This window comes from Equus quagga, chromosome 8, assembly GCF_021613505.1.
Source record: "Equus quagga isolate Etosha38 chromosome 8, UCLA_HA_Equagga_1.0, whole genome shotgun sequence".
Lineage (NCBI taxonomy): Eukaryota > Metazoa > Chordata > Mammalia > Perissodactyla > Equidae > Equus > Equus quagga.
In genome coordinates, this window is record NC_060274.1 from 46,216,726 (window position 1) to 46,232,691 (window position 15,966).

Genomic DNA, 15,966 nt, shown 5'->3' on the forward strand with positions numbered 1-15,966 from the left:
GCTTTTAGACTTGTAACCACAGGCACCAGCGTTGGCACTGCTCACTGCTCTGTGGAAATGTCTATCCTGTTTCCGAGCTAGGCTGAGTCCTTCTGGTTTTCCTGTTTTATATGCTCTGTGTGTAGAATTATTGAAGGTTGCAAGGAAGGGTGGCCAGCATCTTGGCTGTGCTTACAAGTACGAACTCTCTGGGTCACTGAGCAGAAGTTGACTTCAACACAGACATGTTCATTCATTCCTTGAAGCCCTGCTTCAGGCGCGGGGACAGTCAGACGCCCAGCTTCACTGCCTGCTGTGTGACTCCTGCCCAGGAAAGAGATTAGCTCTCTTCCACACGAAGCCCAGTCTACCTTCTGTGTCACAAATTTACCTTCACGGCGCCAGCTGACTCCCCTCACGGTGCCACCACCTGTGATATCTATGGGATATTTGAACGTACAACTTAAAGGTGCAAGATAAGAGATAAGCTTTAAAAAGTCCTTTCAGTGTAATATTTTTCTAATTTTCTGATTAAAATATTAACATAAATTTTTATATGAACCTTAATACCAAGACTTGGATTATTCAGTTTAAATGAGACCATTTGTAAGCAATGAAATGCATTTAAATTTTCCTGTTTCAGAGCCAAATTATCAACAAATTGTACTCTTTTCCCTGCATCATTTCATTTGAAAGTTTTCTAAAAGATGAACCTGAAATTATGCTTGACACAGAAAATCCTGTTTTTACAAATCTCCTAATATGTGGAAAAAAGTTCTTTGACTTCATGGTCAGCTCCTAGCTTTTATTTTTGCCAAATTTCATCCTCTTTCTCATTACGCAATTTAAAAAATCCGATTATTCTAATTCCTTCCAGCTCTAAGTTCTTCCATTTCTTATACTTAAACTCCTGAATAATCCAGAAGGCCAGCCACGCACATTCTTCCTGTTCCCTCTCACCATCAGTCTGGCTCCCTTTCTAGGCTCCCATCCTGTACTCAAGCTTGCATTTATTAGACCTAATTTGCTAACTCTTGCATCCTTTTAGAATCCTTCCTTTCGTTCCTACTATGACCCTATCAGAAATTAACTAGAAGAAATAGAAGGAATCATAGAAAGGCAGAGAAATACCAAGAATACATACATGTAAAATGCTCTTAAGTGTAAATATTAAAATGCCAGAATCAAGAGGATTTCACCGTGGAGAAGCCCTCAATATGCAACATCAAAGTGCCTTTAAGCTGACTCCCAGGATAACTCACATGAATTGATTTTGACGTTTTGCTCACTGAAGTCAGTTCATAGAAAGGAAATAGGTGAAGATATTAAACCAAGTATTTTTCTCTTTTTTAGAAATTATTTTCCTTAAAGGGGAGAAGAACGAAGGTCAGAACATTCTTACATTAGTACCAAGAACAGTGTCTTGGAATTCAAAGCCTCAGCATTGACACAAAGCTGTCGCTGCGAGCAATGGCCTCTGTGTTTTTGTCACTCCTTACCTTGGTGATTTGCGAGCCGGTCAGACTGTGTGGGGAAGCCAGGTCCTGCCAGCTCTCGAGGACTGTGAGGAGGGGTCTGCTCCGCCTGCTCCTGGAGAGGACAGGAGCAGAAAGGCTCTGTCAGAGAAGCACGCCACCTGGTCGACATCCACCATCCCCAGCAGTTCCTTTCTTCCCTCATTTCTTACTTCTTTTCCATTTATTTCCTTTTTTTTTGTTTTAAATGACAGTTGTTTAAAATATGCTGTAAAAGGGAAGTTAACCATGAAGAGGTGTAACCTGCCTGGCAAGGGAGTAAGAAGAAAACTTAACTCCTGTTTTTGGCTTAAACCGCTTTCCCTGAACAGCAATTCAAAAAGAATTACTGTCAACTGCTGGGTTTAAGCAAGGAATATAAATAACTAGCATTCCATGGAGCACATGCATTTTCTGTAACAATTACTGGTAATCAAGCCCTAGGCGGTCTGTCACCTGGTACAGAAACATCCAGAGACTGTTTCATAATTGGCCCCTCCACAAAGCATAAGGAGTTCAGTGGCAGTTTTTAGACATCAGGATGAGGAAAAAGATTTTAGGCAAAAATTAAAACAGCAACATTATGACCAAGCCCACACTTCTAGAAAGATATTTCATGGGATATAATCAAGCCAATGAAAGATATATTAAAATGTGGGATAGGAAAATGGACCCTTTAATATTTACAAGCTTATAACAAAATATTAGCAGTTACTTGGGGTAGAAAGATGTCAAACTTCTCTTACAGATTCAAGAAATCTTTGAAACTTTTAGAATGCACATGTATTACCTCTGTAAATAGAAAAGTTTTAGAACAGTGCCAAAAGTATATGATCTGCAAGGAAAACCTGCTATTAATAACAATAATACATTGGCCCAAATACCATAGTTACCTTCAGCCACCTTATCTCCAGCTCAGCATAGGAACCTCCTGGTACTGCACACGGCCACAGGTGGAATATTCCATGTGTGCAGGCACTAGCCAACATGCGCACAGAGCTGACTCTGCCAGCTGGACTCCCATTTCACAGATGAGGACACAGGCACAGGAAGGTTATGTCCCCACCACTATCACCCAGTCAGTAAGAAGCAGCCCTGGGAGGAGAACCCAGGCAGTTGGGCTCCAGAGCCCACGTACCTTCCCACCCATGCTGCCCAAGAAACTCAAACCTGCACGTTTATTTTGACAAGGTGCTTTATCACCTGAATCTTCCTCATCAAGTGGTTTCTCTGTGCAGAGCCTTCACCTGCTCACGTGTAGACAGAGAAGGGTGACAACTCTACTGTGTGACACCAACCCACCTGCAGGTGGGGGTCTGTCACTGCTGTGCTGAGGGCCCTCACAGGAGTAGGGGAAGAGAGCGGGAGTGCTGGGGAGAGTCCACAGGCTCACCTACACCGACCACTTAGAAGAAGGAAGATGCTCGCTACCTGGGAAGGCCGGGCCGCATTCACACCTTCCTCCAGAGCATCTGGGGAAAACAAGAAAGCCCTAAGGTACAGGAGGTATTTTCACTTGCTTCTCTCTCTCTGTTCTCTCCCTTCGAGAAAAATAGCTTTCTTTTTCTTTTTTAATCATAGATGCAATACTTGCTAATTATGAATACCTAGGTGCTAAAGAAAAGAAAATTAAAATGAATCTCTCACCCAGGGATGTTATCCTCTCAGTTTTTGGTCTGTTCTTTCAGAGAAAAAACAATGCATACACAGTGTGCATATGTACGCAATGTTTGAATTATTTATGGAGAGCATGATGGTATATTTGAATCACATGGGGGCTACAAATAATCCCGATAAAAAATGGAATCATAATCATTTGACTTATTTACTTTAACATATCTTTCTGAAATTCCCTATGGCAACAAATGACCTCCATCAGCACCTTCACAGCTCCAGCAGACTCCATCCACTAAGTGGACATGTGACATGATTTCTTTAATCAGTACCCTACTGGTGAACACAGAGTTTGTTAAGAATGTAAGGTTTTGGGTCAGCCCTGTGGCGTAGAGGTTAAGTTCACGTGTTTCACTTTGGTGGCCCAGAGTTCACCGGTTCAGATCCTGGGCGCAGACCTACACTCCACTCATCAAGCCATGCTGTGGCAGCATCCCACATAGAAGAACCAGAAGGACTTGCAACTAGAATATACAACAATGTCCTGGGGCTTTGGGGAGGGAAAAAAAAAAGGAAGAAAAAAGGAAGACTGGGAACAGATGTTCGCTCAGGGCCAATCTCCTTCATGAGGAAAAAAAACAAAAAAACGTAAGGTTTTGATTAGGAAAGTGGAGAGGGATTGGTTTGGAGGACACGGTATCTGGGAGGCAAGAGGAATGCCACCAAGAACCCCAGTGAGGTGCTGAAGATGGAGCAGGGCTATCAAGGTTAGCATACAAGGTGGCACTTCCCAGTCCCCCAAACTCAGCAGAGTCTCCCCATCTGGGGTCACCCCATCTAGTTTCTGCAATTCCACTGGAGCCAATGTTTCTCCATCCCATCAGCTTTTCACCATTTGAGAGAAGCATTTTTTCCTTCTTTTCCAAATTTTAAAACTACTTATATAAATTTTTGGAAATATAGAGCAAATATAAAATAAAAACTAGCCTCAATCCTATGGCAGTAGGGTAACTTAGCATGCTTGTGGACTTTGCACCTTTCTTATGCACAGCTAGAAACTGCTGCAATCACGTGGTGTAAACAATTTTGTGTTTTGCTTTTTCCCCCTTAATTAACAGTATAAGATGGTTTTTTTTAAACCTTGGTAAATATCATTTTTTCAGATTCTAAACAACTCTAGTAGACATTTTCAGTTGTTTGCAAATTTTAGATAGCATAAACAACAACCAAATAAACACCTTTTTGCCTAAAACCCTGTCCCCGTCTCTGATGATTCGCTTAGGATCCCTAGAAGCACAACTCGGTCAAACGTCTCATGCGTTTTTTCTTTGAGTCCAGGTCCTGTCAATTTGCTGTTCACAGTTTATCCTTCCCCCAGAAACAGACAAAACAGCCGTCTTCATAATGTCCAAAGCGGCCAGCACTGTGAGTGCTGACTTTCTGGAATTCTTGTCTTGTCAATCCTAGAGATACGCAGTGGCCTTTGCCTGTGGTTTTCATGCACATTTTAAATACTGAGGCTGAAGTTTCTTCATGTGCTCATGAGCCCTTCTCTTTCTTCCTTTGGACCATCCTTTAACAGGCCAGCCAGACTAGTGCCTGAGAGCTCGTGGGCATTTTAATCAAACACATCTGCGAATGACCCACAGCAGCCCCGACTCAGGAGCTGAAGGCTTGGGGCCAGTTATCTGGACCCACTGAGTCAATTGGCTCATCTGTAAAATGGGCTAAATGACTCCGTAGAGACTGCTGGGAAGGTTTATTTACAACGTGAAGCACAAGTCCAGGGCCTAAGTGGGTGCTGGGTGAGCACCCCGGCATGGCAGCCTGCTGACATCCTTGGCCCACTGGAAACTGCTTTGTTTCTTAATTCTTCCAGGATGAGCTCTTCATGTGGTAAGAAATGAAGTTGGGTCATATTTGTAGATAATACTTTTCCCACCTTATTTGTCTTCAGATTTAATTATATTTTCAATTCTCAGAAGTTAAATTCAATATAGTCAAGTTTACTGAATTTTTCTTTGTGGTTATTTTAAACTTCATAATTGCCTTCACCCTCTATCAAGAAAACTGTAAAACATCCATTTATGTTTTATTCTGATTTCTTTTCCTACTTGATGCATACATTTTCATCTATCTGACATTTATTTTGGTGGACAGTCAGAGGTGAGACTATAAATTGACCTTACCCGAATGGTGGATCAGTTCACCCAAGACAACTGATCACCCGGTCTTCCCTTTGGCCTGATCTGGAATGATTTTACCACACATTATAATCCTGCTCAGACATGTCTGCTTCTCAGCTATCTGATCATTGGCTCCGCAGATCTGCCCACTCCCAGGCCAGCGCCCCACAGTTTCCATTCTCACAGCTTGCCCACATGCTTATCATCAGCGGATATGTTCTTGCCTCTTTTACATGAATTCCTCAGTCATTTTCTTCCAATCAAACTTCAGAATACTTTCTACGTTTGTTTAAATTATTAAAACTACTCATCTGGAATATTTACTTATATATAAATGAGTAATAACTACCCATTACTAATACGACTATTGGTAGTGGATTATCTGATGGGAATCAGACGACACAAACATTGAGGGCATAAGCCGAGAAGCTGCTCCCCCACCTATTTCAAGGGTGAGGGGACCAGCCTCCTGGACGCCTACCTGGCACAGCCTTTCTCTCTGGGAGTGGGAGTGGCCCCACAGATAAACAAGCTCCCTGGGTGTTTCACGTGCACACTGGAGTCCGAGACCCAGTCATCCACTCCACACACGCTTTCCTGAGAACTCCTGTCAGTGACAAGCAAGCCAGACCCCACTGAGACACCTATTTAGAAGACAAGTAACTTCCAAATCTAATTTAAAGCAACCTTGTCTAAACAGCGTCACCAGATATAGCAAATAAAAACACAGGATGTCCAGTGAAACTTGAGTTTCAGATAAACAACTAATAATTTTTTTGGTGTAAGTACGCCCCAAATATTGCACGAGACTTCTCCTAAAAGAAATGTTGTGGTTTATCAGAATTTAACTGGGCCTCCTCTACTTTATCTGGCCACTCTATACCTAAAGAACTGTTGAAAATCTGACAGGTTTGGATGACAAAGTATAGCAGTAGGAACAAAACCTGGGTAAGCGGCTTATTTGAAACCTTCCAGGTCAAAAAGGAAATGTACTTTTAAAAATTCAACAGATAGAAGCTTCAGACAGGACTTCTGTTATCTCGAGAAGCAAAGAAAGATGTAACAGTATGAAAAATGTTGGGGTTTGTAAAATAAAGCCAAAACACAAAGGCAGCAGGGAGAAATTAACCACCATGGCATACGAAAAAAACCTTCTGACAGGGCTAGAAGGTCCAGTGCAAACCCCATCCACTTTTTTTTTTGGTGAGGAAGATTGGCCCTAAGTTAACATCTGTTGCCAACCTTCCTCTTTTGCTTGAGGAAGATCATCCCTGAGCTAACATCTGTGCCAATCTTCCTCTATTTTATGTGGGATGCCACCACAGCATGGCTTGACGAGCAGTGCTAGGTCTGTGCTGGGGATCCAAACCCACAAACCCCAGGCGTCCAAGGCAGAGCACAAACTTAACCACTGTGCCACTGGGCCAGCCCCTCTATCCACTCTTCAAGGGAAAACAGTGGCACTTTGCCAGGTGCAGGGACAAGAGTAAAAGGCTCGCCACTATGCTGGCTTGGTCTCCTCTTAGAGCTAGGTTTTGTTCGTCTGGTGGGTTTCCTGTTCCAGGCTAGTAAGCCTCCTGGTTAGGGTCAGGACGCAGGGTGGCCTCGCTGTGGTCTGGGGCCAGTACTACAAAGCCTCATCCTCTGCAGGGGAAGTCGAGGATTCTTCTCTGAAGGCGGCTCTAAGCAGCTAAAGCCTCTTTAACCCAGAGCCCTTAATCACTAAGCCGTCTACCTCTAGGGAAGGTGGAAGCCTGGGAGAGTGGACACTGAGCCCCTTAACTAAAGCTGTGCAGCTCACTTCACTAGTTAGTGCTGGACCCCCAAATCCACATGGCTTTAGAAATACTCCCAAAATCAGAAGCGGGTGTCCAGTGGAGTGGGGCAGAAACATCGCCTCCATAAAGATGACGAAGAAGAGCCACCCCCCACAGGGGTGACCTTGTGCTACGAGATCTCACTCAGCTCACACAAAGCCCTCCGAGCTGGTGGGGGCTGAACCTGCAGGGTGGCCTCAGCCAGCACCCTGGTCCTCAGGCTCCCACAGGGCTCAGCAATGAGGCACAGACAAGAGAGGGTGAGATAAGGGAGTAATTTCCCAACCAGGCAGTGCTTTTCCTGTAGCAAGTTCCTTCATGAGCTACACTCCAGGGGTTGCAGGAATGGCACTGGCCTTGCTCCTTCAGACCTCTTGCTGGCCCCAGGATAGGGCACAGAGCTGCTTGGTTCTCCAGACCCCTCCAGCCCTGGGAGCGGCTGTTACACAATGCTGAGACCTCTGCTGATGGAGGCAGGTGGCATAAGTTCCCTCGCTCTGCTGACGAAGAACCCAAGGTAGTAAAGATGACATATACAGAGTGACTCAAGCCGAGGTCTGCGTGGGCCCGGCCATAGGGCCCGAGCGCCTGCCTGTCCGCTCAGTAGGTGTCAGCATGAGCTCAGCTTCTGGAGCCTCATCTGCGAGAAATGCAGACTCCCAGGCCCGTCAGCCCTGCTCAGTACCAACTATGGGGAGTGCTGCTGAGTCTGAGCTCCTCACATTAGCTGATCCACTTTTACATGGAATATTCCAGGGGCCGCCTTCCTGGCCCGATTTTCCTCTACACCAAATGGACAGGTCACAGCCTGTGTGCCTCCCCATCCTGCTCTGCCTGTGGATCCCTCATTATCTGAACTGTTCTTTACCCTGCCCCCACACATAGCATCCACTGGTCCTCAAGGCCTAGCCCAAGCCGCTTCCTTCTGGAGCTTTCTCGGACAGCCAAGATGAAAATCGTCTCTTACTCCCTCATCTGCTGCTTTAATTCAAAGTACGAAGAAGGACAAGTAGACCAGTGGGCACCCCTTCTCCTCTGGACAACCGGTCCACGCTGACTGTCCTCATGACCCCAGGCCGGAGCCCAGCCTCACCCCCAATGGGGCAGGGATGCCTCTGCTTCTTGGTGAGGCGGTGAGGGTGAAGGCCCTGTGATGGAGTGAATGCTGTCACGGGGCACACCCCCAACCTGCCAGAGCCCACAGAAAGACAAGCTGTGTTTCACTGAAAAGCATCACAGTGCAACCTGGGCGCAAACAAGACAAGAGGCAGATTTCCACCCATCGCCAGCTGGCACTCACCTTCTGTGCAAGGAGAGCATCTAATCCTTGCCTAAGCGGGCTGCCGAACAGTACAAGATGCCCAAGAGGAACACCTCTCAGGAGACCAGAGATTGTCCACTGGGCAGTTTCCTTATCTGACAAATGGACCAACGCTCACCTCAGAGAGCATTTGGTGGAATTCAATGAGACAGAAGTGTAACAGTCAGCACAGCATCTGCCAGGCAACAAACGGGAGCATAAAGCTAAAGGCCATACTCTGGGGTCGAATGCCAGTTTCCTCCCTGCTAGTTGGTCGCGTGACTTTAGGCAACTTCCTACAGCTCTGTGCTTCCTTGGGATAGAATGGCAGCTTCATAAGTTGCTTATGAGGATTAAATTAAAATGATGTAAATGAGGGCTTGCCCAGGGACTAAAGCTGCCAGGTGTTCAGTGAACAGCAGGTATTGACGGTGCTAAACAACAGGGACAAGAAGTCTGTAAGACAGTCTCTCTCCAGTGGGTGTCACAGGGCTGTGTCCTTGGCCCTGCCCTGTGCGCATCTTTTCAGGGACCTGAAAAGGCACAGAAGGCGCCCTTCAGACCTCTGCTAAGATAAACAAAGAGCAACACACAAAAACAGAACGAGGGGATCCGAAATATCTTCGACCACCAAGAATGCTCCATCTAAACCCACAAGCTAAAATCTCACTGTGGATAGACTTGAAATACTACAGGGACACAAAACCACCCAACCAACAACGCGTGAGAATGGTGGGGGAAACAGGCAGTCCAGGATGCCTGCCTGAGGGGGTGGCCATGAGAAAGCTAGAGGGGCTCTCTCAGCACCAGCCCCCTTTCCTGGCACATCCCACTGTCACAGCAGAGAAAGACATACTGACATGGGATCCCGCCCTCCAGGTCCTGGTAGCTCCGGGCCTTCCTCCAGGCCTCTTCACACCGGGTAGCCCCTTCCTGCCCACCGGAGCCTGCTGCCCAGTGAAACTGTGTACTACAAGCCAATGCTTCTGAAGGTCAACACGTGAAACACAATTTGCCTCAGTTTTGTTGTTTCACCCAAGATGCAGTTTAAGTTGTAAAATGAATCAAAATGAAAATCCATTAATCTATGAGATTGTAGCCCAAATGAATAAGTGATGATACTTTCTGCTGTTCTGTATTATTTGCAGTTCTACAAAGGGGATGCATCACCCTACAATCTGCTATAAACTCCCTTCCCTGTCCAATGCCCACTGCTGTCAACTGTATGTATGTCTTACTCTAGAACTTTGAAACACACACACTCAGGTGACAGAGATTTCATTTACCCTCCCCCCAGTTACTAACTTTTATTAAAAATGAATGTAAATACAGCAGGGCTTCTATTGCAAATCCTGGGGCTTAGGCAGGTGCCAGACCCTTAGTGCATTCTCATTTAAATTCCCTCTTGAATAGGTACTGTTATTACCCCATTCTTACAGAGGAGGAGACAGGGCGGGAGGGGACTGGCCCAGGCACCACAGCTAATAACCCTGGGTGGGAAGCACGTGTGGGAAGCACATGCGGGCTGACTGGGAAGAGTTCTCACCTGTGCCAAGATATGGGCGGCTGCCCAACCTGTCACTGGGCTAGCCATCGTGCCAATTCCTAAAACATCAGAGAACTGGGGGACAGCTGCAGCGTCAGTACTCCCCATTTTGCCAGTTACAAGGTCTGCAAAATTAGCACCCCTCCATGGAAATAACACTCGTAATAAATGACCTGCACCCATTTTTTGCCCAACATGACACTGTCTGTTTAGATACAAGTCTTTATGTCTATGCAAGAGCACAAGGTACAAGAGATTTACATCCAACTGACCCTAAAACCAAATCACAAACTTGGCTTCACCTGTTTCCAAAAGCCTGCAATGAGAGAAAGAAAACACACCACACCAGCCTTCCGTATCAAGGAGCGAGGGCAAGGCTTTCCAGTTCTATCATAATAACATAGGCTGCTGACTCTGACATGAAAATACCTGGCCGGCCTCTCATCAGAATACAGAACACTTTTCTCCAAAATAGTAAGATGCCAAGTGTGGCAGGGTTAGTGCATTCTGCAATGTAGGACACAGAAACATCCATTTCAGTTATCCAAGTGGGAGGGGAAGCCCACCAATCTTTTATTTTTTTAAATAGCTATATCATGATACAAATTACATAACATAAATTTCATCTGTTTTAAGGGTGCAATCCAACGAATGTTAGATAATTACAGATTTGTACAACCATCACCACAATCTAAATTTAGAACATTTCCATCACCCTACAAAGAAACCTCGTGCCCAGAGCCTATCAATTTTGACAAATGGTTTTCCCAAAATAAAATGCCTTTGCCAAGTCGATATTGCTCCCGTCTTTTGATTTGGCATTCCCACGTCAAGGAGGCAGTTCAGCCTAACGGGGAAGAGCACCAGCTCTAGAACTTCTATAAAGGAGTAGCTGAGTAACCTCGGGAAAGACACTAAACCACCCTGTGTGCGGGTCACCTCAGAGGACAGTTTGGAAGAGTTAGTGTGATCAACCCTGTACAGCATTGCTCAGGAAATGTGAGCTGCTGTTCTCACTACTACCACTACTAATCCTGCTGTTGCCACCACCTCTGCCATCACCTCCACCATCTCCTCCCACCCACTGTACCTCCTCCCACCACCTCAGCACCTCCCCCACATCCACCTCCCCCACCATCACCTCCATTAGCTCCACCTCATGTACCATCTTGACCTCTTCCACCATCTGTACCTCCTCCTTCACATCTACCTCCTCCACCACATCGACCATCACCTCCACCTCATGCACCACCTCTACCTCCTTCATCACATCCTCCTCCTCCACTTCCTCCCTCACCTCCACCACCTCCACCTCCTGCACCATCACCTCTAACGCCACCATCTCCAAGATCTCCATCTCCACCTCCTCCATCACCAATTTTAACATGAGGATCAGGACAAGGGCCACTTGTGAGTAGCTGATGGTACAGCAAACCAAATACATATATGATCATATAATGGAAATTCAGTTAACATCTCTTCTGATTTCCTTTCAGTTTTCCTTTTCCTGAAGTGAGTTCAATCACAAGTAGAAGCAGACAGAACAGGTTCTGATACTGGCCCCTAGGGGCAGGCATTGCAAATACAGGAAGGAGCATGGCCCCAAAAGGAGGCTGGATGCCCAGTTTCACACCTAAAGGAGTCCTGGGATGTGGACTCACCCATTAGATGTTTATGAAGAAAATAGTAGCTAACTGAAAAATGAACCCCACAAAGCGCAACTTCAAAAGGATAAAGTGGCCTTCTCAACCCTGCCCCCACTTATTGCCAGAGTGGGAACACTCAGCGGACACACACCCACAAGGCCTTCACCCTCTCCTAGAACCCGGAGAGGTGCTCATGTCGGAATTTTCAAATCTACCTCAGAGCAAACACAGAAATTGAAGTTCACAAATTCCCAAAGCCCGAACAAGAGGCCGCACGTCTTTGCTACAGTGCTGTGAGTCACAACTGGCCATCCTTCAGGAGCCCAGAGACTCACAGGCAAGGAGGTGGAGGTGGCAAGAGAAGGCAGGTTTGCTCTCAGGCTCCCTGCTTCGCCTGAGCACCGCATCTGCCACCAGGCGGTCCTGCCGTGAATGCAGCCCCACGACTGCTAAGGGCTGGCCCTCCAATCGACCCCTTATTCCACATCACTCAGTGTTCTGCTTCCCTGACTCAACCCTGATCCAGAACCCTGCCATCTCCTCTCCAGTCCCCGAAGGAAAAGTCAACTCTTCCAGTATTTAAGGTCTTCTGACTACATCCAGGTCTTTAATTATGTATATAACTTGTTGGGAGGGGTACCACACTGACTAAAATTCAGAACTAGGTAGAAATGACTAATAACAAAGACCAGGATCTGCTGCCAAGAAGGGGCAGCTATCACTCGGAGAGGTGGGCCTGGAAGTCAGAGGTTAGGAAACACCAACAATTTCACAATTTTACAATTTTACAATTGGTCTGTGTCTTAGGAACTCTAGTGAGAAGTGGGGAATTCCTGCCGATATAATTACTGTGGCTCAGAAAAGGAGCTATTTCAAGTCAGTGAAATTCTAACTAATAAGAAATGTGATGTCACAAACACTCCATTTAGTAAATGACAGCACAATGTTTCTTGCACCAATAACTCTACTGTCCATTCTTGCTTTCACATATGGTTGAAGTTTTTCCAAAGTTCTGAACTTACTGATTTTAAACCCAACTGGTGGTTTCTGTCAAAAATTAAAAGTTGTAATAAATTTGGTAAGGGGCATTTTGTTGTCTCATGGGATCTACTTAACTCTCCAGAGACTGGTCAAGATGCAGGAGGCAAAGGCCCCTGGGATTTTCTCAGGCCCTCTCGGAAGAGCACCCTCCAGCTGGGCACCCTCCACTTGTTCTTGCCCGTCACGGCCGTTTGCCCAGGTCGGGGGAGCCAGAGTGCCAGGGACTCCCTCCCTCTTCCTTTCCCAGGAGGAACCCAATGAGTCAGGGTCAGTGAGCACCTTCCGAATGACCCTGTCACTGAGCTCTGCCCAACTGCCCAAACACACACTATTCAGCAAAACAGAACAGCAAATACAGTTGTATAGGTGACGTGACATAGGAAGTACGAAGGCCTCCCGTTTGTTCAGCACATCTGCTCCAGACACAGGATGTGGCCTTTCGCTCTCCATCATTGGTCACTCCCCACCCCGTCACAGGGAGATGTTACTATGATGGCCCACTTACAAGAGGACGATGGGAGTAGCCTGACAAGTGTGTAGGCAACAGTAGGACAAAGCAGGACATCAGATCTTTGGATGTGAAGTCCCACGTTTTCCACCACCCATGCCATTTGTTTTCTAGAACACCCTTCCCTTGTGAAAAGGAAAATGAATAGAGACCAAAACACCTACACGTATTAATATAATGTTAACTTGTTAGAACAGTAGGTAAGTAGCTCCTTTACGGACCATCAGTTCTACAGTGACTTAGTCTGGAAACGAGACAACACAGAACCTCTAACTGCTCGGTTAACAATGCTGGCAATCACAACCTTTAAAGTGCTGTGAGAGGATCAGTTAAAATGTGATGCAGGGTATGAGAAGAATCTGATAAACAAACAACAAACTTCCAAATGAAATAAAATGCGTTCTGATTTTGGCCAAACACGACTCCAAGTTCTGGAAAAATGGAAGTGACCCCAGGCTTCCCTCTCTGTCTCCACCCCTCCCCGTCACAGAAGATGACTGCATGCACTGAGGCCAAAATGCCACCCACAGGCTGAACCCCTCCTGAGAGGCAAAAGGAATCAGGTCGCCCAGCTACACAGACCTCAAACAAAAAGGACCAAATTTAAAAGCGATCATTAACAAAAGGCAGCGGCATGCCCCTCAGAGCACAGCTTTGAAGCTGGGAGAACTGGTTCAAACCCTGGTATACCAGCCAGGTGATGACAATCCCTCGTCTAAAATGGGGATCACAATCCTGAGACCTCCCTAGTGGAGTGCACAGAGCCACTGCAGTCAAGTGAATCTGACAGCTTCAGCTCGAGCCTTCTCACTTTCTCTCTTAGCACAACCACCCCGTGAAATGTCTACATCCAAACTCAGGCACCAAACCACATGCCGGGCTGTTACAAGGATTAACCGAGACAGGGTTGTCTTTCTAGCAGAGTAGCCAGCACCCCCACACTCTGTTTCCCCAATTAGAAGAATTACCAATTAATGAGGAGAGGGACCTCTTCCTTGAACTTTTTCAACAATCATTTCAGAATTCGGAAAGGGTTCTCACTGTCCTGGTTGAGCAGGAAAAGGCCCCAGGGTTTAATATGATGTAATCCTCAGTGGTGGCTCTTCCTCATTTCGATGTGCCCTCTAGCTAGCAGAGGGCCCAGGGCGAATGGCAGCCTGCGGCCAAGAGTCCAGAGGCAGAATGAGGTAAGCTGGGTCTGGCCCACAGTGCCAGCCTGGGTCCCCACTGCATCCCGCCTGGGTTCCCACACTGCACCTGGACCAGGTATGATAGCTCTTCACAGGTTAGGTGTGAGATGGAGCAGGGAAGAGCAGAGAGAAGCTTGCTGAAGGACACGGCTGACAAGTTAAGGCGGTGCTCCTTTGGGGTACCTTCCATAGAGCTTTGTGCAAGGCAAGTGGCCAAGACAAAAGTGAACGAGCAGCACGGATCCCCGAGCACTAGAAACTCAGTCCTCTTGCCCAAGAGCTGCTTGTCCCTACAAGACAACACCTGGTCAGCCCTGGCAGCAGGGAGGCATGCTGGGTCCTGACCTTGGCGTGGGTCACAAGAAGCTGTTCATCGCATCTTCGTGTATGAAAAAGCTTGTGGTGTCATGAGCCAAATGCTTATCAATTGCTGGTGTGACAAACTCTATGACTGAGCAAAGAACTTCATTCTCTTTGCGTGTTTCCTCATCTGTATAGTGAGGTCTTTGGACCACATGATCTCTGTATTTCTTTTCAGCTCCAAAGCTGATTCTGTATACTACATGAAAATGTTGTGAGGATAATCTATTCCTAGAACCATGGTTAAAATAGTATTATGAGGGACTTCTGTGCTTCCAGTTAAGATGGGATATCAAGGACTAGATGTACCCCTCCCCTTAAATAAAAACTTGAAATACTTTTCATACGTTTGCCAGCAGGCAGCACAGGACAGTATTCCTGAGAGAGAGGAAGCAAATGCAGGGAGCCCTCCCAGTGCCCCACTCGCTGCCTGCACAGTCTCTAATCTGCAGCACAAGGAAGGGGATCTCACACAGAGTCTGGCGGTCCTTCTAAGGAGACAGAATTCAGAGTCCAGGGAGGCCGGGGCACAGAGGAGAGTGCTGGAGACCTGCAGAGGGTGCCCTGCAAATTGTTAGCTGAATATTGATTAACGCATGCATGTAAAGAAACTCCACAGGCCAGGGAAAGAAGCACGGGCAAGAAGCAGGGAGAACAATCTCCAGAGCTCACAGTGCAGGGCAAAGTCTGTGCTCCCTCCAGCCAGAAAGGAAAGCTCCATGGGACACTGAATCAAGTCCTTAGAAGGGTCTTGCCTCAAGTGAGGGCAAATTAGGTCTAGATTAAAAGCAATTCCAGGCCCAGCTAACAAAGTTTAAAAGCAAGCTTCAAGAGGATCAAAGTGTTTCCAAGAAGACTAATTGTTCCCATAATAAATCCCCCAAATATTTAAAGGGATACCAAAAAGAAATCCAGCACTCAACCATGTAAAACTCACAACGTCTTACATTCAATCAAAAACTATCGGGCTTGAGAAGAAAATAAGATCCATAATGACAAGATAAATCAACCAAGAGAAACAGACCTAGGAATGTCAAAGATGATAGAAGACAGGTATGTTAAAACAACTAGGATAAATACACTCCATGTGTTCAAGAAGGTAAAAGAAAGTATGATCCTGATAAGGCAAGGAATGGAAGACATAAAATGACCAAATCCAACCTCTAGATATGAAAACACAATACATGAGATGAAAAATACACTGGATGGGATTAACAGCAGATCAGACACTACACCTCTTCTCTACTCTCCTGCCATCCTCATGA

General features: G+C 46.2%; 1 protein-coding gene across 7 annotated transcripts in view; it reads right to left on the reverse strand.

The window, feature by feature from the left end:
* Positions 1-15,966, reverse strand: part of GRB10 (growth factor receptor bound protein 10) — a 182,446-nt gene that overhangs the window by 114,256 nt on the left and 52,224 nt on the right. For 6 of the 7 annotated variants that reach the window (XM_046669594.1, XM_046669591.1, XM_046669592.1 and 3 more), the window contains one exon: positions 1,479-1,569. The exons of the other annotated variant lie outside the window; for it this stretch is intronic. Coding sequence is in view for 1 of the 6 variants with exons in the window: in XM_046669590.1 (XP_046525546.1) it covers positions 1,479-1,569 (91 nt within the window). In the remaining 5 variants the exon portion in view is untranslated. The remainder of the gene's footprint in view (positions 1-1,478; positions 1,570-15,966) is intronic. 7 annotated transcript variants of the gene reach the window in all.